General features: G+C 43.3%; 1 protein-coding gene across 1 annotated transcript in view; it reads left to right on the forward strand.

Annotated features, from left to right (window-relative positions):
- The first annotated feature begins 4,246 nt into the window (after positions 1–4,246).
- The window catches only part of LOC112463588 (1-phosphatidylinositol 3-phosphate 5-kinase-like), a 128,510-nt gene continuing 108,734 nt past the window's right edge, over positions 4,247–24,022 (forward strand). Inside the window, exons 1-2 of the mRNA XM_025030056.1 lie at positions 4,247–4,309; positions 4,758–4,802. Coding sequence (XP_024885824.1) covers positions 4,286–4,309; positions 4,758–4,802 — 69 coding nt within the window. The 5' untranslated portion in view covers positions 4,247–4,285. The remainder of the gene's footprint in view (positions 4,310–4,757; positions 4,803–24,022) is intronic.

A 24,022-nucleotide genomic window follows, 5' to 3' on the forward strand; every position in this document is an offset into this window, starting at 1 on the left:
CTTTGACCGGTATGTACATGGCGGGCGGGATAAGTTTCGAGCTGATCATTAGGTAAGTTTAGAAAAAGGGCCACTCCGAGGTTTCATTAGGAAATGGATGAAACAGTGGATATACGAGGATTGGAAAGGAGGCAGTTCTGTACGTAGTAGGAAAGGGGAAAGCTTTGAAGCTCGCGATGACTCGAACTGATAATCCATTAGGATCCGTCTACTTAGAGTATAACATCTATTTGAATGCAAATCAATAGGGAATGGGAAAGGACGGTAGCCAGTAATTGGTCCGGCTTTATTGGAGCTCTCAGTGTCTCAAAGAGCATCTCGTTCGGTCATCTCCTCTCTCTGGCTCCGCTTCAGCGTCTCCTGCCTGTCCCCACTCCCTTCCCGTTCGTTTCTATCCCTCTGTCTCACAATCTCTTTCCCTATGCTTCTCCAGAATTGCTCTTCCTCTCGCATTGCCTTCACAAACCTCTGTCGCTTCCGTAACGTTCGCGTTCGCGTCCGCGTCCGCGCACGCTCGTCGCACAAAATATACATAATGCTCAATGGTAATTAACCGAGATTTCGTTCTTTTTAGCCAGTTCTACCAAAGCACTCGGTATACATTCAAGCTTATCCTAACAATTGCAAATTGCTACCTCTATAAAATAACTTGTTATTACTGTCGTTCTCTTAATGCGGATTCAGTTTAAAGTTTCAATGGCAAACGCTGAATAGAATATCATATTTCTATCGCAACGTTCACAGTTTTTATCATTAAGTAATAGCAACTGAGCTTAAACAGATTTCTCTTAAAGCAAAATTTACTTAAAAATAACTAAAAACGAATTTTTATTTCATCATTAATGCTTGATATTTAGAACATCTTAACATTCAATATTGAAATTAGTGTAAAATTCAGCGCCGTCATAAATGTCATGTCTAAAGATCACTAACGTTCCCGGCCCACATACGCGAATTATTTCTGTTTGGATAAAAAAGTTAAAGATTCCCTCGATTTTCTCAAACTTTCTAAACTATTTTAAGGCGCGACATGTCAATGTCCGGTGCGTAACGTCTTTTAGAATTTCGACAATCGCGGACAAAGAGTAAACTAACGAGAGAAGTATTGAAGCGTGTTCCCCGTATAGTGTTCGCTCATATATGTAGTTCGCGCGCGACAACCTTCTTTCTCGCTTCTTCCTAGGCAGGTGCAGAGCGATTCATTCCCCGTCGTTGCGTGAGTGCTAACAGCACGGCGAGAGATGAAATTAATTCCAGCCACGTTCGAGCCACTCAATGGCTTCTTACTTTCCGTCGTCTTACGGTCGCGCACAAGTATCGCGAGTTCACGTTCGGTAATGGCTTGTAAGAGGAAACGCCGAAGATTTATAGGTTGCCACAACGAAAATGTGTGTGCGAGCCCAACAATGCGCTGATACAATATATATACCGAGGGGGTGGCGCGCGGCTGCCGGTATACATGACCTCCGACAAAAACGTGTACGTACAATCGGACTGGCGCGATTGCGAATGGGAGTTTCTTTTCGCGCGACCGCCATGATTAACGATTGAACGCACTCGACTTCCGATCCGAGACGCTTCGACATTCCACGAACGGTGAAGAACGGTCGCCCCGCTGCCGCCGCCGTTCGCTCGTTCTCTTCGATCGCGCCGCGCGTTCTTTGATTTTTACTTCCTTTCTCCGCGCTACCCTGCCCGCATCCGATACGTTTCGCGCCTTCGTATTCATTGATGTATCGCGAGCTATCCATCTCCTGTTTCCGAACAGCGCTCCATTTTTCTGCGCCCATGAAGAGGAATGGGAAAAATCAATGCGACTTCTCAGAAACGGCGCCCGCGATGTTTGTACTCCTCAAATGTTATATTTAAACGTGTAACGTAAATTTCCTTCCTCCTGATTTCGCGTTTAGATATGTAACGTTATCGGACGTCGAGAATTTATAAAAGTGTTAACACATTAATATATTTAATTCAAATATTACAGAGTGGATAATGCTGCGCAAAGATATTTAATTTTTTCACGTCACTGAAGGATACGGCGCTTAATTAGGTAATCATTCTTATGGAAAAATTATCTAACAAAAGCTGGATTAGTAAAAAAGTAATAAAATCGCTGTACGCTATTGAAAGCTAGTTGAAGAATTGATAGGTACTCGTAATATATTTGTCGATATTTTCTTTGTACTTTGTGAAACACTAAAGTAAGCGATAATAAATTTGTTATCTCCAGACGACTCTAATAAGACTATCAAAATGAGTTGCGAAGAGATAGGTAGCATTTTTTTGTAAGCTATACGGGCACCGTGTAGAGAATATTACGTTTGCATTAATGTTGCCTGTTTGAAATCTTAATAGAAACTGAAACATTTATAATTCACACTGTCGTACGAATAACGGTATAACATGAAATCACGGCTGGAAGGAAATTAGATTAAATTTGCAATCAGTTATCCTAGTTCTTACAAGAATAATGAAATTTTAATATAGGTTCGATGTATCCGCAGTTTTCAGCACTCTCCTTTTGAAATTTAATTTTAGGTCCAGCACACTTCGAAAGAATTTTAATTCGAGAAATTAGTTATCAAGTATTCAACATTGAGTATTAAAATGTTGTGGAAAAGAGACTGGCAAAATATGCGCGCGAGTAATGCGTCCATCGAAATTGATTTGATATGCAAAGAATAAAATACTCCTTATTTACATCAAATCAAAAAGTGTACAGTTTACTTTTCATCGCGTACTTCGTAGCGGTTACGAGATATCGACAAAAAACGACGGCTCGGCACGCGGGTTGTTTTTGTCGCCACCGCGTGCTCTATTGTGTATGTACAGCGGTCGCCACGAGCCGTGGGCGGCGCGGCGCGCGGGGCGCGCCGCCCGGCCGTAACGGCTGTGTTGTTATTCTCTCGGCGACGCTCGAACGGGCTGGCACGGCACGAGACGCTCGGCTTACTCCTGCTATACAACGTCATTATTCCTCGAGACGGGACAGCGATGAGTGCTGGGAGAAAGCGCGATCATTCCGTATGAACGATTAGTAATAATTGGTAAACCCGGGCGATTACTTAACTCCCGCGATTAACGATTCACAAGCGTGTCAAACCGGCGGCTATTTATCGGGACATATATTTCGCGTGATTTATTAATTTGAAGTATAGACATCCGTAATTCAAGTAATGGAAAACCGTGATACATATCGATTATTTATTAACGGCACGTATATTTCACACAATTTATGCGCTCGCGATACGCATTGCTCGTATGTAACACTGAAATCTCGATTACATATTTTCGAACAGTTTCTAGCCTTAAATCTTAATAATTGGCTAACGGCTTGGCTCGCGTCGTACGGCGCGGCGTCAGGCTGAAGTTTTCTGCATTATTTTTTAAGCTTCTCGATCATTAAAACGTCGCGCGCATGAGACGGGATCGGCTTACAGTCGAGTGTGGCGTCGCGACGCGTTCAATTGGCAAGTAGTGATTAATCCGCGTGCATTTGCCTTTAATTTTAACTCGTATATTTTTCCGCTTAGGTTATATAATGCAACATAACCATAAAAGGCGCTCGTATAGCTCCATTGCCTCATTATCCGAAGTGCGAGAGTACATGAAAATGCAGTTAGGAGCAATACATAGGTGTAAGGGCTATCGCACACAAAATTGCAAAGGGTGCTGAGGGTGCATAAGTAAAGCATAAAACTGCTAGACCAATAGAACGTCTTAGTAAATCAATATGGCGACTTTATGCTGGATGCTCATTAGTTTAGCGGTATGCATTTTGTGTGCGACTGCCTTAATACCGCCGGGCGCCGCGCCGTGCCGTCATTGTCGTCAAGCGACACTTGACTTTAGCGCTGAAGTTGATCACAGATTTACCGGATTTACGAATTCGCGCCGCCATGTTAGATACATCTGTCGCGTTGAGTTGCGAAACGACGCGGATAGCGGATATCGTACGCCTCGTGGCTCGGTAATCTCGATATAATCGCGCATTTTTTCGCGTCTTGTCTTCTCTCGCGGTACGGTAAGTGCGCGTCGCGTGTGATTTATATCGTCGTGTCTCTGGAGCGCCCGTGTCAGGTGCCACGCAGGTATTTTGGTGGTCGCTGTGAGAGATCGGTGTGCGCGATCGTGCTTAACCAAGTTTTCCGTAAATATTGTGCGAATGTAGTGTAGGGTAGCGTCTACCGACTGTACGAGATGTAGTGTGAACACTGTGAACTGTGAGTGCCCATAAAGAAGTCACGACGCAAAAAGAGAGGAGGCGGAGGCCCGGGGAGGCATCATGCATCGGCGGAGCAACCCTTGGGTGAGCATTGATTTATTTAATTACTGTACTTATTTGTTATTTGCGGTGTTAATCGTTTGTCCTCGTCAAAATCATATGGCGATTTCCACTCGTCATTGTCTTGCTTTATTTTGAGTATTTTCTAATTCTCTCTTTCTCTTTTGCAAGATATTTGATAAAACATTGATATTATTAAATTCATGAATATATGAGTATGTTAAATAGAATACTTTCAAGATGTTTTAGATTTACAAACGTTTTATTGTAAATATTAAATTTTTACTTTTATCAGATTTTCGGATTTTAACGAAAATTGTTACATTAATGAGAGGACTTTTCTCGGAAATTATATAATTATTTTATGAAATATCTATTTAAAAGAGACAGACACGAAAAATTTACGCAAGATAATTTTTAGAAATACTAATTTTATTTTAGAGTTTATAATGTGGATGTTTTTATGCTACAGGTTAATGCAGATATACAATTCCGCTGTTGCGCATCGCATGGGTTGGTGAGTCTAATTATTTTTTATTTTAATGTAAGAGGCTATGAGAATCGTTTCGTGATAATTGTACCGTGTACATGTATATATTTCTCTGTATATATCTCTCTATCTCGTGTATGTATTTCTCTATTTAAGTACGAATACAAGTTAAAAATACATGTTAAAAATGTATCAAGGAGATAATGTGACAAATATTTAAAAAAATAGTAAATTCGAAATTTAGTGAGAAATATAATATAATACTTTATTATACATCATTCAATAGAGTAAATAATCTCTTTTACAGTCTAAATAGATTGATTTCTTTTATAATGTCAAATTTTCTAAAAATAAAAAAATATATCAAAGTTAAGTATTATAAGCATACCTACTATATGTGTTGTAAAGATGCATAAGTTTCCATTAGCTCTTATTGTTGTGGAATTTTAGATTAAAGTTTTTGTCTTGCTGCTAAATTACATTGAGGCTATTTGTGGAAGCAACGCTACGGATGATAAACCATGAGTACGCGCATTCGATTGAACTTAATTAGCGTGCTGCGGGATTAAGTGAAACAAATGTAATTTGCATGAATAACGAATTCGTCAAAATTCATTGCGATCGATTGGCAAATAATCAGCGCGCGAATGGCTCGTGGCCCAATCGGTTTTCGTCTCGCCGAACGAGTTACGATTCCAGAATTCATATTCATAAAAGCTAAACTCGCCAGTATGTAAAGCTTTCTCTCGATATTATACTCGTTCTCATATCTCGGGCAACATTCGCCGATTTGTAAAAACCGAGGTAAAAACAAACCCATCGATTAAGCAATCCTTTTTTTTTTATCGTTAGCTATATAATGTCCTGCAACACGCAAATGTCGATTCGGTGACGGTAATTTTATTTGATTGTATAGACTCATTTAAAGAGATGATTTAATTAACGTACTAGGACATAAATACGAACTCTGTAAAGTGCAAATACTTGAACTTAAATCGGCCGACATCATTATTGCACAAGATAATATCCTTAGTCGTTGATAGTGCCATGGAATAGCTTCAGTTACAGCACTGTTTAAACGATTTAATTACACGATACTTTCCTCTCTCTTTCGTTTTTTTATTTAACAAAATATACGTACAATGTATGTTCGATGCAAGAATCATCTGCATCATTATTACGCAAGAAACGATATCTCCAATCGATAACAGGATCATCGAGTACCTATCTGGCTTGAGCCGCGAAACCGCTTTCTTGGTTCAGCTTATCGCTTGCGTTTTACGTTTGCCACTCGACAAAATGCAATATACCATGTAATTTCACAAACACTGTCATCGCTCGACACATGCACATTCGCCCCCTAGTGTCACGAAGTATCTTATACCTTGTTGGCGCAAAGCAGCGTCGTTCTCCGTGCAACCCGACATATATCACTCGCAGTTTCCACGATCCTCGAGCTGATCCCCCCAAGAAGAATGAAACGGGAAACGAAACGGCCGATAAACAACGGCGCGTTATATCCCCGCCGTCGAGGTTATCTATCCTGCACCTCTGGTCTGCACTTTGCCGACTCGCGGATTTCTTCTCGCCGCGTATATTTACAATCGAATCGCAGCGTCGAAGTGAAAGTTCAATCGTACCGCGGCTACGTGCTATTCTTTTCCCGATTGTCTCGTCACACCGCGAAGCGGAGCGCAGCGCGGACACCACGCGCAGAGAGAAAGAGAAAGAGAGAACGCGCTGAAACACAGCGCCTCGTTGATCCTGAACGATCTCTTCCGCGCCGGTCTCCGCGAGACGAATTCTCACGCTTCGCATTCGATATGCATACATTGGACGATTCTCCGTTCTCCGACTTAATAACGCCCCGATTCCCGCTTCGTTCGCGCAGTGTAAATTAATGCCCGCGGCTCGCGGTGTGTGTAAAGAATCCTTCTCTCTACGCACACACACGGCACTCGGCAGAGTGGTTCCCGTTGCCCCCTGTCCCCTGTGAAATTTTTCGCTCTGCTCGCCCACTTGCTTCACTTTCACGCGACGAGCTTCGCTACCGAACGCATCGCTTCTTCTCCCGCGTAGGCGTCTCACAAGAAGCAATTTCGCCCCGACAGCGTTACGGTAGGAACGTCGCGATCCGGGATATTGAACTGGGCTGATGCAAATGTGATCGAGACCGCATTATAATTTTGTCCAGAAATACCTACATAAATACTCACGTAGAAATATTTCAGGCTTTTACTTGGACAATCCTTTTCATATATACGTTATTTTAAGCGTAAAATATTAAACACGAAAGTCACGACAATTCTTCAGGGTCGCTCAGCAACGTTTCAGCGCCAGCATCGTGATTACGGATGTGGCTGATGCTCTTCAAAACGCGTGTTTGCTCTGGTTTCAGTAACGCTAACCAAGTTCGAAAGTAGTTAAGAAGATTCTAACGAGGTACCGGTCGTTATGCGAGCTCAACGCAGTCTCAACGCGTACGCAACTCTCGCTGCGTTTCGTTAACGATCTCCATTCCGCGACAACGTCCAGGTGGAAGCGGTGAAATGAGGTTTTGCCCGGTCGACGGGCTTACGTTGTGCTCACGGTTCTTACGTGCTTTCCCGCGTAAAGTATGCGCCCGGCTAATGGGGAGACGGCGGAGACGGCGGAGAACAGATATTGCGTGGAGACGCTCGGACCCTGTGGTAAGGTGCCACGGCAGGCAATTAATTCCTCCGGTTAGACTTCCGTATCGGAAAGAGATAAACGCCAGACGCACTCGGTCGAGAGACCTTAGGATCGTATATTACCACGCAGTTTTGCCAAGTCCTTTCCCAACTGCTCGTCGTGCGCTACGCTTGCAAGAACTGTAGTTTCGAACAGGCACTCGCAGATTCTTCTTGACTTTCTTTGACTCTGACAAGATATAAAATACTCGAGAATATATAATTACTGATAAAACTGTAAAGTTTCGTATCGCAACATAATAGGGAATATAAGAATATTATCTTGTTTTTGCGATTATTGAAATCGTATCTTTATGTTACAAAGTTTGTTTTTTAAGCGAATAATGTGATAACTGATAAGTAGGTACTTTCAAGAATATTTACATTTTTTCCGGAAGAATAATGTAATATATATAGATATATGGATGTTGAATTTTTGCTTTTAATTTATGACCGTATATTTGCAGAGAAATGTATTCATACAGTAGCTTAAGGCAGCCATTCCTTTCGACAAAAAAATTTACGATCCACATCGTGTTTCTGCATTAAAATCGTATTAAAATCCTCGGACTCATTTTCGCGGTCATTTATGTGTTACTCGTGCAACAAAGTATACACACGGTTGAATCGCATCGTGTTGCAGCGCCGTATCTGAATACTCGCGTGCAACTGCGCCTATTTATAGTCGCGTTTCTCAAAAAAACCCTGTATCTTTAGCTATACCTTTACCCCAGATACATTATCCGCCGAGATACGTGTACCTGTACCTAGTTACTCTGAAAACGTGCTTTACACGTCACCGGTTGGGATGGTCCGGTGGAGAACGAGCGAACTGGCGCCAAGTGGATGTCACCACCACGTATTTGGCCTCACAAGGACGGCACACACGTGCGCGTTAGCGTGTCCCGTGTGCTCTCAGGCCGGGATGCTTTAGATTCCACGCGGCTAATTAACTTTGCGTTATGGTGAATCCTCGGCTGAATTTAGTCCCGCCGCGCGATCGCGAGCGACAATTATCGGGTTTCCTAGACCAACGTGGTGTCGCGGGAAAAAAAAAATCTCGCGCGGTACTCCTCACAAGTCGCGACGATGGCGGCGACCGTAATTGCTCTGCTCGCGTAACGTCTTACTCTCCGTGTCGATCTGAATTACTAATCGTCTTGCTCCTTGAACGAACGAGCGAACGAACGAGCGAGCGAACGAACGAACGAGCGAGTCGACGACGGTCGAATCACGCGGGAGTCGCTTTTAAGGAGATACGCGCGTTAGAGGCTCGATGACGGGGCGACAGGCGAAATGGATGGCGCGTAATTGCGTGCCGCGATAGCAGAAGAAAGTAAATTTACGGACGGCCCGGCCTCCGTAAATTGCTCGTCGGCGAATTGTGCGGACGGATGCTCATACGTGAGAGGTGTCTGCGCGTCAGCGAGGCGATTTAAATGGTTGCGAGGTAATTGCTGATTAACGAAGAAGGATCGCCGATTTCTCACACACAACTTTGCATCGCGCCAATAATTCCGAATAGAAGGGTAACGCTGACGATTCGGTCTATTTCTAGTTTGTCACTCAATTAAATAAGTAATTCAATTCTGTCTCGCGCTACCAGTGACAGCGCACACTTATTATTAGCAGTAATTGATAAGAAAGTCCTCCTCTGACAGGTAGATTATTATTGATGTACTTCAATGTGAATTCCGTTTTCAGATAATCATATAGAGAATACATCATGTAAGGAAAGATGTAGACATTAGAAAATCCAAAAGGCGTATCGATAGGTTATTTTAAAAATTTTCTTCAGGAAGTTAAAAAATTAAACATCGCTGCACGATTCACAATTAGTAATATAAGAACATTTCAATTGAAGTACGCTTTCTCGTTATTTCGTCGCGTGATCAAGATGGTTGGTTAAGGTATTATTAGTAGTCTGAGATTAGTGATCTAAGATGCGAAATAGATTTAATTATTTACATTGAATTATTTTCTTGGAACTAAATCCGGTAAACGGATCTCGAGCGAAAGTAGCGTTGCATTCGATTTATCGAATGTATCTAATCCCGATCTAAAATCTTGTTCTTCCGCAAAATACAGTCATGCAAGATAGCAACTTCGACAGCGTGCAGGTGGTTCTTAATGGGAGTCAAGGTAAATACACGCCACTTGACATTCACCTATGAGAAGCACTCGCGGAAAATGAGTCATACGCTCTCTTCGCGCACGCGACATCGAAGACGATTTGCACGACGTTAAATGAAAAAAGCTGTCGCGGATTCGACGTTCTTATACCAGCGTGCACGGGAGCGTCAAACGTCCTGTTAAGCGCGAACGATTCGCTCGTGATCGTGACTAATGTGACATTGCTGCCGCGATTAACATATTAATCGTACGATAACGATCGTGTGGGTGCCTCGAGCGGCTTCGCACGCATCTCGCGTCGTGAACTTTCTCGAATAACAAACGAAAAAAATCACCAACCACGCGAAATACGCGCGCGTAATTCATTGCGACGAACGATTCTTATTTATTATGAGGTAGGCGGATAAGAAGATATGTGTCAAGTGCTTTAATAGTCAGATTTATCGAAGGTTATCATTAATGCGCGATCGGAGCGTTACTTAATGCGAAGTCGCGCGAAAGAACGGAATCGACATCTTATTCTGCGCATGCTATACGAATCGAAAAGTTTGACGTTGATATACGACGCAAGAAAAATATTTAATTTTTTTCCGTAAATAAATATTAAATACATTATTTTTTAACACATTAGTTTTTAGCTTTGTAAATACAGAAAATTAATGAATTTTGACAAATAAGACTTTGAGAATAAGGAAAAATACGTAACAAAAGAAACTTACAATTAATTAAAAATATATATATATATATTAAATACATTTATAACGTATATGATATTAGTCGTTTATTTGTGTAATCATATGCATGCCGCAGGATAATGTCGAACAGAAGATAATAGGCGAAACTCGTTTCAGTTAAAACATTTATGGTAGCCCTAGGACCATAGTAATTAATATTAATTATCAGAGCGTATTTTAATGTTAATTAATACTGAACCCATTTAATTGCGCCCAGGGCAGATTTCTCGGTACGTGCCGTCGATATCGTCGAGCCACTCTCGTAAAACGGTAATTAATAACGTGAAATGTTTGCACCCGATTTGCCACGGTAATACGCGCTCGCTCGGCCGCTTCATAAACCCGACCGATCGTCCCTTACGATACCCGCGGATCGTCACGAGCAAATTATAGCCGATACAAGAAAAATCATCCGCACTTTCTCGTCCCGGTGACATGCACTACGAATGACGGACACGTACGCTGAGAGGGGAATATCGGGCTTGCTACACCTGTTTGCCTCGTCATCGAGTGCAATAACACGGGATTCTGATCCAACGATCACGAGCAAGTATCTTCTTCCCGCGCACCCTTTCCTCTGAACCTGACTTGTTCTACCACCGGGAACATAATGCCGCGCGGAGCAGGTATTCATAACGCCCGACCAACTTGTTGAGATATAGCCCGGGTAGTGTTTCAATCGCCGGGCTACGACCGTCGACAATGATACGTGCACGTATGCAAAACGTATTACAATATTGGATACCGGGGCTATGCATCATGATAGTCGAAATAAATCATCCGGCAACAAGCACCGACGTGGCTAGGGGAGTCTTAAATAATTTAGCAATTTTTCGACGTTGCGACCTTAAGGTCACGCCGAGCATCGCGTAAATCCCTTCAGCTCGTAAGGCTCTTCTCCTTCTCCCTCTCTCCCGTATCTCGCGCCGCGAGTATTCTGCCGAGTACTGGAAACCGAGGGAAATCGCGTGTTTGTTGAAAAAAGCGCGTATCCCACGTGCTTGCGTCCGTGGTAATAAAGAGTCCTGCTTCGTGTACTTATCGCTGCAACGCTTCCGCAAATCGAGCAACAAAACGCGTCGCGTATTGCGGCGGATATTATGTAAGCGTTTCAGCATGCAAAAATGAAACCCGTCTCTTTGCCCAGTTTACTCATTGCTCGTGGTTCAAAAGCAACGAGAAAAATTTCTGATCTTCTTTCAGCAAAGAAATTTCAGTTTACGGTATTTCATCTTGTTCGTTCATACTAAAGTTGGAGGTACATAAGTTTTCATTTACAAACGTACAGACTGCTGTCTACTTCATCAAATCAATATTTATTTTTCTTTCCCATGCGTATCTATTAATGCTAATTTAATGGAAGGCTATACTATTGGAGAGAGAAAGAGGAGGAGGTTTTAGGAAATATTATATTTATAGGAATAAAAAAAGAAAAATAATAATAAGAAATCAGAAATAAATAATCCTTTAACGGTCAAATAGCGTAGTTAAATTCGATGACAATGTAATTATCATGGGCATATGTCGTATCGTTGTAACACATGAATAATTCTCGCACCAAAAACCCGTAATTCGGGTATCGCAAGATTGCACGGGATTGCGCCAACATGAACGGACAACATTGTGTCTGAAGAGATTACAATGCCACTTGATCCTTTGACCACCGCTTTCGTGTATTCATGCGTGTATGTCCGCGTTCTATGCTCTCTCCTGCTCTCCCTTTCTCTTTGCCCTTTCTTCTCCCCGGTTATAATGGCCAAACACATAATAAAGAGGGCAAAACGCGAGACCGTGGTACGCGATATAGGGCGGCTAACAATGGAGCACACCTGAGCACGGGCCGGTGCGTTTGAGGTGGCTTTGGGGAGGTAGTACCGCATGGTGCACCGGTATGAAATGTGGGGGGAACAGAAAAAAGCGCGGGGGAACGCGGAGAAAGGCGCAAGGAACGGAACAATGCTTTCAGCCTCTTCTGCTTTTTCTTCTTTTTCTTCTTCTTCTCTTCAACAGCGGTTGATGCTGCCCGCGTCCCTTCTTCGATCCTGCTCGTCGGAGAACTCGGGTGCCAGCATGACGCTCTCCGATTTGTTCGCGAAACGCCGAACACGGCCGGTCACTTGGTACGCATGTCGTCGTAAAGCGGCACGGTATTATCCATCTTGCACTCTCGCGTGTGCGTAAATTGTCTTATTCGCGTGTCATTCTCTTAGGGAACCGGTCCTAATTCGGGCCTCGAGGATGCTGCTTCTCACATATGACTGATAGAGCTTTCTCCAGTTACACACTTTGGTATAGTAATGGCCATTATTATATTTAAAGACAAATAACAGGAATGGTTTTAAGAGATTCTACTCACACGTAAAATTATTTTACAAAGCGTAATTGTAAAATAGGCACACACATAAACAGGAAATTTATTTAATTAATTTTATTGCTTCATATTTTTTTATCCTAGGAATCACTACCTAATATTGCCATGAAAGTATAGCATATTTAACTATGTGATTCTTTAAATGTACTTGGCGTTATGTCTACAATTCTGCTTGACGCCGTTAATAACTTCCCTTTGATCAATTACTTCTCAAGTACTTTCGACATTAATGTTTTCCCACCGCTGCGAGGGATCATTAACCATTGCAGGCTCGCTGCTTTCGACATTAAAAGTTAAAACGGCGGTGATATAATTATGAGCAGCGGCTGAGATTTGCTCTCGCCATGAATTCTTGTGAGTCGCCACTAATATCGAGCTATAAAATAAATCAGTAGTTGCACTCTCGTCAGTTTTCGTACTTTGTACATATAATAATAAATAAAAAAATATCAGGTAAAATAAGACATAACATTTTAATTGATTAAAATCATGGGGTTTTTTTTGAAAAACATCTTCGCGTTTACAAATAAAATGTTTCCATCATAATGCGTATTTTGTTATCTGTTGATCACGTAAAAAAATTAAGAGATATATAAAGTGTTTTTTTACATGAAAAAATTAAATATCTAAATTAGTTTACGAACGAATGTCAAGGAATCCCGCGTATGTTCTGCAGCAATCATTATGTATTGGTATCATTGTAGCAATTATACTTGATTCACGTAAATTATATCGATTCTACCATTAAAATCGCAACGATTGACAGTTACCTATTACGAAATGCTGCAAAAGAAACGTACATACTTAAAGAATGTGCACGCAGGATTTTCCGGCAAATCGGCTGAACAGGAATGAACGTAATCTGAAGTGTATGTAGCGAAAGAAGCTTTCACGCGGCATCGGATTATTGCTCGATTAATAGCCACCTTCGATAAAAATAAAACATTGCTGATAAATCCGAGAATATTGACTTTCCATTAAATCATGAAAGCTCTCAATCATTAATAATCCAATAGAATCCAAAGATGGATCTATATAGCTTTTTGATTGATAGAAGAGAAGAGAAATAAATGTAGATAGAGAGAAGTTAATTTTTTATAAATCAAATTATACAGTAATACAATTATTAATTATTCTCTCAACATTTTTGTCTACTGATATATTTCTGGAAGGCTTTGTTAAATATTACTTATAATTGTCTCTACGCGTTCCAAGAATTATGACAATAGTCAAGAGGGAGATAATTAAACCTCCAGTTCTTAAGTGCCGCTCTTTAGTTCATCTCGCATGCTACATCCTCTTCTTGGTGGTATTCTATATAGTTATTTCCTGTCTGCCCACTTTTAAGATTGACACGAATATAATATGTATAAATGATTTCATTGAATACACACGAAAAGGCTTCTTCGAAAATGATTATAGTTAGTTTATTCATCCGCGTGTTTTACGTGGAGTCGATATAAACGCATGTCGTGAGCGGTTACACTTTCGATGAAAGTTGTTACGTTGCGGATTCTTCCGAACACAATATGTTTAAATAAGTCACGTCATGTACGACCTGCAAGTCGAGGGTCGTGCCTTAACGCTGTGCTTACACTTACAGCGAGTCTGACCACGTAACGGTGCTAGTTAAAAGGCTTTTCAATTTAAGTGTCAGTTAGGATAATCTTTTCCTCATATCATAACTAAATGTAATTGAATAGAACTTGCAATAATTTTAACTTACGACTAATGTAACCCGAGAGGTTGTCACGAAGTGCAGCTACGATCAAACGACGACGCGGATCTCGGCGGTGAACAATAACGCCGCGACGCGTACGTCTAGTGATGGTACGATCGTAGCTGATAGTGAAAATCGGAGCAATCCGATCCGAGGGTCCAAGGGCCCGCTGCATAATGGAAGCTGGTCTTAACAATCGTGTAAAAAGACGCCGGGCCATTTTAGATTGAGGAATATTGGGGCATTGTAAAGCCGTGCGGTCGACATACGTCCACGTATGCGTGTGTATGGGTTACGTGCGTTGACAATGGGAAGCCCAGTGGGTGCGTTAATCCGGCATGTGTGAGGTTGGACTGTGGGAATATTTCGTGAAGAGAGAGAAAGAGAGAGGCAGGAGTGAGGAATCGCGGCGGGGTGGGAGGGTAAGCGGTCTCTCGGCTCTATTGTTACATCTCGGCGATACTATCTGCCGTACACGCGATGCCTCTGTCGGCTCGCCGACAGTGTTGACTCGCGTTTAAAGTCTCGTACACTCGTGTGCACGCTCCTCTCTTTCTCTCTCGCGCGGGGCTCGGCCGGCAGTAATTGCCGCGAACGACGTACGGGCCGACGAGGAGCCAAGCCGGCGATCGCCGCGGACAGGTCTCTCCATTTATCGAAGCTGCACGGCGCACCTTCATCCGGAACCGATGAACTCATTGTCTACCATAACTCGTGATTCCACCGATGGCTAATAACGGAAGAGATAGGCTCATCGGAAGCGTCACTCGGGTGAAAAGTGGAAGGGAGGTCATGGCAAGCGTGAAGACAATCGGAAGATGAACAAAGTTGTGAGTCACTCTGCTTGCTTTTCTCATTGACGGATTGCGGTGATTATCGAGATTGCGTTATCTAACGGCGATTTTTTTCGCGGTATGTTTCTTTAACCATACTTTAAAGAAATTGCAATATCGTCATTAATGAAAGAAATGTTTGTAGCTGAGTTCTCTCTTTAAAAATGGTTAGCGTTAAAAAAAACAACTTAATCCGTCTTGCTTTTATCCATTGATGATAGAAATTTTAGTATTAAATTCTGTATTTAATTTATGTGGAACAATTTCAAATAATCAAGAAGTATAAAGTTTTACATACTATAACATATGAACTCGATATGCTTTATTCGAAGGAGTTATTCTTTGTGTTTTGCGCAAAAATATTAAATCTAATTTAATCCTTTTGTCACAGTTTATTTGAATCAAACATATTTTTTGTTCATACATAAATTAAAGAATAGATATTATTCTTTACGGCATCTCCTTAGCAGTTCTTGCCTCTTTCTTCCTCGATGTCGCGTCTCCTTATCGGGGGGGTTGCAATTTCATCCTTTCGGTCGAGTGGTTTCGAAATTCCAGCTCTGACGGGCGACACCCAACGACGTCTCCGCGCCCGTTAAGAGTCCCCGTTCTAATCTCGAGAACGGATATCGAGTCGGTGTACTATGTCGCCGGTGATCGGTCAGAGGATCGCTCTCTCGGAAAAGTGGTCGGGCATTTTTGTAGTCGCTGAACGTGGGAATGATTTTGAGACGGGAGCGGTGAAAGGGGGCGGGCAAAGATGGAACGAGAAGAGAAGAACGGGGCACCTGGATGCCTCCTCGAGTCAGCTTAGTGATGTGCGAGCACGCGGGTAAATACGTACATACGTACATACACATTCGAGTATCTACGAGGGCGCTCACGATGCAACACATGTGTCGCCCCGTGTATGCACGTTCATGCAGTTTGTAACGCGCGGAACAGGTATTCCCCCATTGAAATAAGGTAACGTCGCGAATATGAAATATATCCCCTTGTACAACTTGATAATCCGTGGTTACCATAAATCCTGAGTGATTATCCGCGTGTCTATTTATAAGCCTCGTGGCGTCGCCCTCACCTTCGCGAGCCTCATCCTCCCTCCTCCTGCATCACCATGCGTCTCCTTTCTGCCTACCTTTTCTCTTTGTTCGGATATTCTCGTTCTTCTCGACGATGCTCCGAAAGAGCTCCGCCGTTCCTAAGTATGTGCGTGCCATGGCTTTCCATGACGCACGTAAGACTCTTTCAGAGATACGCCCGATAGGATTAATCAGCTTACGAGAGCCACACTTTCGAGAGGTGAGAATGATTTGTTGTTGAAACGTTTGTCCACATCTATGACAAAAGCGATAAGCGTTGACATAACGTTGTTCTACGAAGAAGTCGTAACGAACGATTGTTGGAATGTAGGAAACAATGCAATGCTCATTATTTTCGATGCAATCTGTTGCCGAGTACATGTAAATATATTAATTTTTCTAACTCTAAAAAATACGAGTAAATTTATAATATAATTAGAAGCAATATGTCTTGGTGCGAGTTCACAATCCTGCATCTCGCATGAAGAAAATGCAAGAAAATGTATTGAGTCAGAAGATAATAAATAATTCAGTTTGATATACGAGCTCCAATATCGCGAGATCTCGCCGCGTGCCATCCGTACATGGATATGTGCGAGTGGGTTGTCGCATTTTGCCTCGTAGACAGATACGTGCATATCGATCATTCTGGATGCATTGACAGCTTCATTCGAGAGCATATTCCGTGGAATTACACATCCGCTCCTTGCTCTCCTTTCTCAATATTAATATGAACATATTAAAATATTCTTTCATAAGAGATTTTAGGTACCTATGAACTCAATAGACTTATTAGACTATCGGGATTGCCCGATCTCATTACTGTTTGCTACTGTTTTGTTCTTATGTAAGACGCGGAAAATATTTCAATACTAATTCGAAATATGTTAGTAATTATCAGATATACTTGCAATAGAAAATTTTATTATAATGACCAAAATGTTTGATTCCATTATTATAATAATGGAGGGAGAGAAGTTAATTTATATCGTATTATGCATGTAATACCGTGCAATACAGAAGTCTCGTTTTTCTATCCGTATTATCAAGTCTTTCACATTTTAACAATATTACATTGTCTAATGCATAAAAGCATTTAAATCCCATAAACAGAATAAAAACTGGTAAAAATTGCTGAGTTTATTTGATTTCTGTGTTAATTAATGTTCTCTATTGCGCGCCGAAACATTTAGAATGTCGCAATGCGAAGCTGGGTTAACAACAGCAAATAGCGGGGAATGAAAGGTAATCGAGTGTCGATCTAACTCAAATAGAGACAGCGTTCAATGTAGAGAATGATTTTCGGTTCGCGCGCGCTGAAGAGGTCAATGCTGAGAGAAGGCGAGGGAACCGGGAGTAACATCGTCGCCACAGGCACTGCGGCAAGCTATTAAAAACCCAAGTTATGAATGAAAGCTGGGCTGAAATAGAATGGCATGCCGGGTCCCGCCCACAGGAACAGGTACGAACACTACGACTACACAGAGCCTCGGCTAAGCCCAGTGTCAAAAGATTCCCGAATAGCTACAGACGATTACCGAGAGATGCGCGAGTCACCGCCTCGCACGCAGAACCGGTAGTCGAATCTTCGGATAATTTAATTACTATGCACATGTCAAAATCAACTTGTTCACGTCAATACCCGTATGTTGCTGAGACTTGGTAAAAAAGATGGCACAGCAGTGTTTGCACGTTATTCATTCACGCAAGAGTATGCGTATCTTGATAATTTTTTTCCCAAGAAGAAGATATATTTATAAAGCAGATTTATAAATAACTTTATTTTAGCATAATATATGTACGCAAAGTATAAACATACTCAATTATTAGCCATAACATAAATTTTATTGATGAAGCATATGAAGTGGTGAGTATTGCGATGGTTTCGATAGATAATAATTTATGGAAATCGCGACTTCAATCGATCGAAGTTTCGACGCTAAGGGTTTCTGGAAGGGACACGATGTCCGATTATCTGTCACATTCTTGATGTCAGCAGTCGGTATCCTGAGGGCCGGTACTCTCGAGCGTCCTGACGATTCAATTAGGATTCAGGCACGCAGTGAAGGTCCGGATCTCTCCTCGCCTCCTTTCCCCCTTACCACCTTTCTTTCGTGGTATAATCGATCGCCGATTTCACGAGAGATCCGACCGTACGCTCGCGTGGCCGTTGATATATGAAGTTTAGGAACCAGATGCAAGCGGCCTGCGCCTGCGAGGTATCAACGGATCTACGTCCAAAATGCGGTTCGAGGGACAACATAATAAGCGCATCGAGAAAAAGTGATCGCTCACTATCGCCAGTCATTAATTTCAATATAATCCAATTACATATCATGTACTTGATTTTTTTCAATAATTAATTCACTATTGGTCTCGGTAGCTTAGACCAATGCGAAAAAAATTTTTTTTAGATTTACGGGTGCTGTTCGTGACCAAACGTTCGTGAGTAAATTTATCGTGGACAGAAATAAATTTATATAGATTTTAATCGCTCGCTGATTACCGCAAATTACTTCGAGGCGCTATATTTCACGCGCGAACAATGATGTCCACCTTGGAACCGTTACGTTTAATCAATCGCGAGGAGAGAACCCGGTCGTTATACGTCGCGCACACAGGCGAGTCGCTGGCGAGACTAAGGAAGTGGGACCGAGGCATCGGACCAAGGGCTGAAAGCCTCGATGAAGCCATCGCCGAGAAGCGTCGCGGGGACAATGGAGCAATCAATAGGGTAATGTGAGGACACTTTATCGAATTATCGATGCGGTCGACACTGGCGTACCTACGGTCAATGGACACGGGTACCCTGCTTTTCGAACGAACCCTTACACCTCGCCGTTTCCTCCTCCTCCTCCTCCTCCTCTCTCTTTCTCTCTCTCTCTTTCTCTCTATCTCTGTGTGTCTCTCTCTGTCTCTCTCTTGCCCAGGTCTATCTCTCTGCATCGCTCCCTCTGATCACCGCGTAGTCCTCTCTTTGCTGCTTTCAATCTGTCTATCCGCGTCTCTTTCTCGCTGGTTCCCGTCAATGTTCGGCGACTGATAGAGCCGGAGCATCCGCGCTGTAACAAGCTCAGTCGCCCTTGACACTTTGGGCCGTTAATGTCCGAGAAGCACGCGATAAATCCGGCCCCGAACGCAAGGCGTATTTCCATCTTATTGCAGTGCTATCCCGGGAGTGTCCTTCGGTGCAGGAACGAGTGCCTCCACGGCGTATGTCGTCTCTCTCACACACGTTAAGGATACTGGTTTGTACACTCGTCCCATTTCTGCGCAATGTTCCACTTGCAATTCTTGCTATTGTATCAAACAAGGTGTAAAGTAAAGTTTTATTCTCTTTTTTTATCTTTCTTTGTCTTTTGGTGACAAAGCTAATTGGTCTAATCAAATAATAAAATTGATTGATTGATCGATAAATTCACCTATGAACTCCATTCCACGAAGTTTACCGCTTCTATGTTTTGACACACTTCGCGTCACGTTTATACGTGATAATTTCTCTAATCTTCGATACATAAATCTGTTCGTCTAATTGACGGGGAATCCATAACGTAGAAGAAACGCAGACAACGCGCAGCTGGAAAATCCGGTCGTGAGTGGGTTTCGCACCCGTGCGGTGGACGTTCAACAGGGACGACGGTGGGCCGATATTTTTACACGGTCTCGGTCACATATTTCACACCTGTCAGTTTGACTGGGATTTTTCCTTCGCGTCTTTTACATCGTCGCGGCATGCGCGCGCACGTGCATGCGCGTGTATCTGTACGCGCTTGTAATTGCCGCGGCCAGTCTTCGGTGCCCTTATCTTCTTCGCTCGGTCTGCCAGCATCGAGGCGCGTCGCGTTGCGTCGCCCCGCGTCGCCGCGCAATGTCGTGTCCCGTCCCGTCCCGTGAAGCATGCCCGATTGACCGCGTGTGAGAACACGATATCGCACGAATGAGTTATGATCCCTATTCGAGGATTTGCATACCGATTCATTATGCGCCGGTGGAACTCAAAATTGGAACGCAACGTGGCGCAACAGATCGCGCGCTGCATGGAACGTCGAAGGAGGGCGGCAGTAGAAACGATAAATCAAAAGCCTCCTGCCCCGCGTGTTTCTCCCTATATACCTTTGCCTCCCTTCTCCTCTTCCCTTTTCGCGAGGCGCATGCAAATCGCACTCACCTTAATGGCGAACGATGCAACGGTCCAGGGAAAGAAAGAAGCATCGTTCAGAGGAACTTTCCGCTACTTTCCGTACATTTTATCTGTACGCTTTGAATGCGCGAACCCGTACGAATCGCTCGGCGAAGGCCGTGCGCACAGATGTACTAAATTGCGTACAAACAAATCACTTTGGCACGATCGACGTGCGCAAACACAGTTGTGTAATGCTTCGGCGTTGGGTAATTCGATTTATGTAACGGTAGTGCTATTGTCGACGTACGTTGTTCTGCGACGTGGACTTGTCAAGGAATGTTTGCTGAATAACAAAGTATTATTATCTCCATCTTTCTTTATTTTACGTACTTCAAAGAAGTCGTGTATATTCTTAGGCCAATCAGACAAACACTATATAAGATTATTAAGATAAAAGTTTTAATTGTCGTTATAATTACTATTATAATTTCTTAACAATGGCTCTATCTATTTCCTAGTATCTATCTTTTAAAATGCTGTTCATCAAGTAATTGGGGGAAAAAATAAAATATAAAAAGAGCGAGAAGCAGAGAAGTGGTTTCGAAAGACGGATGAACGGATTCTCTGAGATAAGAGGAGATGACAGGTGAAGTACGTGGGCGGAGGCGGGACAGATAGGCCGATCTGGATATACATGATACTACCCACGTTGGTATTCTTACAGCTATATCATCTCTTTTTCTCTGTCTTCCTTTCTTCCCTTGTCTTCAACATTAATACGCTCGCGTAATTTACTTAATCCTAGCAAAATCAGCGTAGGAGACAAATTAATACTATAAATATATAATTATTTCTTTTTCTTTGAACAATCTATTATAACATTTATTTATATTTTCTATAAAGTTATTTATAATTTTATTTAGAAATCTAACATATAAAAATTTATAATCTAAAGTTAATGTTTGCATAATTTTGCCCCATAAATGGATTAATTGAAATTACAATTGAACGTTATTTCATTTGTTCGATCATCCTTTTGTATGTACGACAGCGTATAGTAGATAGATACCAAGCCTCATTTGCTGTACAGAAAACGAAGACTGGGTCAATGAGCATATGTATCATCCGCGAACAATCCGTCATCCTGGTCTAAACGACTTTCATCCCCGAAGAAGGTAGCAATGGCCGGGCAGGCAACACAGGCAGGGGCAGGGAGACGATTGCTCGCGCGACTGCGTTAAAGCGTGCGTATCCGCTGCTTAAACACAGCAACGGCAGCAGCGTCGGCAGCAGCATCAGGAGTAGCAGAAGCAGCAACGGACACCCCTCCATGACTGCAGGCTGTTTCTTTCGTCTTCTCTTCTCTCGCTGGTCGCTCTCTTCTCATACCTCCTCCTCGCCAGTGGTTAGTCCCGGCTCCCTCTTTTCTCTCTATACCTCTCTCTCTCTCTCTCGGCCGGTTCCTCATCTCTTTCATTCTATCCCATTCTCCCTGATCTCTCACCGTCACTGTCTCGCCTCCTCTCTCGCCTCCTCTCTCGAGTCTCTTTAGTTTTGTGCGCTACCTGCCTGCCTTGTGGCTCGTTCGTATCGTATCGTATGTAAGTGAAGCGAGGTGCCTCGACGCGTTCGCGGGAAGGGGCGAGGGGCCCCAGGACGACAGGTTACCTGTGTGTGGCACGGCATGGCGTTGTCTCTTCGCGTGTAGGCACACGGCCCTCTCACACGTGCTCACGCACGCACGCATACTGTGCGCGCGCGACACGATGCGACGTAACGGGGTACACGAGAGCACTCGCGCGAGAGAGACAGCACGCCGCAAGTGTACGTGCAAGGGGCCCGTACACCAGGCCAGCATCCGACGCATACAGGTGCGTAAACGCGCGAGAATGCTCTCCCGATTCCGCTCTCGCGATCGCGAGGCTGCGAGAGCGTAGGTACATTGTGCACGCGCACTTGTGTGCGAGAAAGAGAGATAAAGAGGGAGAGAGAGAGAGAGAGAGAGAGCACACGTGTATCCGCGTGTGTATGTCTGATGCCGTTTGTGTGCGCGGCCGGTGCACAAGAGCGTGGGCTCCCCTCCCTCCGGAGCCACACTCCACCTCCTCCTACCTCTCGGTCTCTACCTCCTTCTTCTACCTGCCGGCCCAGCCGACACACATGTGTATGTGTACCTTGGTCTTCAGTGTAAGATCTGAACCAGCGGAGAACGCACGCTATTGTTATATCATTATCATTGTCATCGTTCGTGATCGTTCGTTCGCGCCCGTTCCCGCCGCCTGGTGTGTCGTGAACATTTCGCGTCGGCGCTCATGTGGTACCGTGAGGGAAATCGAGACGAAAATCATCTCGATCTAGCCCGGTCAGTCGATCACGCGTGTATGTATCGGTGCCGGGTGTAAACGAAAGAAACGTTCGGGCACCACGAAACCGCGTGAATGAGGCGAGAGATCCGCTGCGTCGCTTCACGGCCGATACGTGGACATTCCTAGGGTCGAACGATGATGGGGTGCATGTTGGTATCGCGCCCTCTGACAGTAAGGCGCGCACGGGACAGTACGGTGTGAACACGTGGGAAATCGCGTCCGTCAATCGTCAGCAATTTTGCTATCAACAATAATTACATAATTTGAGTCGTCGATTATCGGCAAGCGGATTTCACTTCGCGTCCAAGAGATTTATAGATCTATTGTCAAGAAAGTGGATTGTCAAGGAAGATCATTAGATCGAACGCTCATCGTCCATACCCACCGAGTTCACACGATGATCATGATATAAAGTGGCTGTCGTTGGTCGACGTTTAGGTTTACAGATTGGAGCTGCGAGTGGCTCTTAATCGACAGCAGTCGGATGTAATCGATCAAGAAGAAGTAGATTAGAATTAAGAGGATCCGATGACGGGGAGGAAGCGGAGGAGGTTCCGAATCTCGACGGACGAGAAGGGCAGGATAGGTTGGAAGGAGACGATGGGTAAAACGCTTAATTAAAGCGATTAGACTTTGTGGTTAATTGTTCTGGAACGCCAAACTCTTACATGATCCGACATCGGTGCTGTCGCCCTGCTTGTTATCGTCGCGTCCCTTAGCAGGACTGAAAGGTCCACGATCGGACCGATTCGATGAGCCCCGAGTCATCGCTGTAGCTCACAATCTAACCTGAGAAAATTGTTTAATCATAGACGAGACGTTGGTTTTGATTTATTTGAAATTTTGTGTTAACTGCCTGTGTGTTGTGATGCCATTGGCTTTGACAATCGCCTGTTTATCTTGATGAAAAACGCGTTACAAGTTTTCTTCTATATTTTCTCTTTTCTTCTTCTATAGTGATTCTGTTCCTGATCGCCATTTATATCCAATCCTCTTTTTCTTCTCCCTTGTTTCCTTTATACCAGTGATTGAACCAAATCGCAATCTTGATTTTGTTGTAGTCGTTTCAATGATACAAACGCGAAGAGCCGACTCGATATACTGTGTGATCGCGATGATTGCTCAATTAGTTTTAAGCGTGAGTATATATAGTGTACCGTGAAAGATTCGTCCG

This window comes from Temnothorax curvispinosus, unplaced genomic scaffold (assembly GCF_003070985.1).
Source record: "Temnothorax curvispinosus isolate PA1 unplaced genomic scaffold, ASM307098v1 QBEX01001437.1, whole genome shotgun sequence".
Lineage (NCBI taxonomy): Eukaryota > Metazoa > Arthropoda > Insecta > Hymenoptera > Formicidae > Temnothorax > Temnothorax curvispinosus.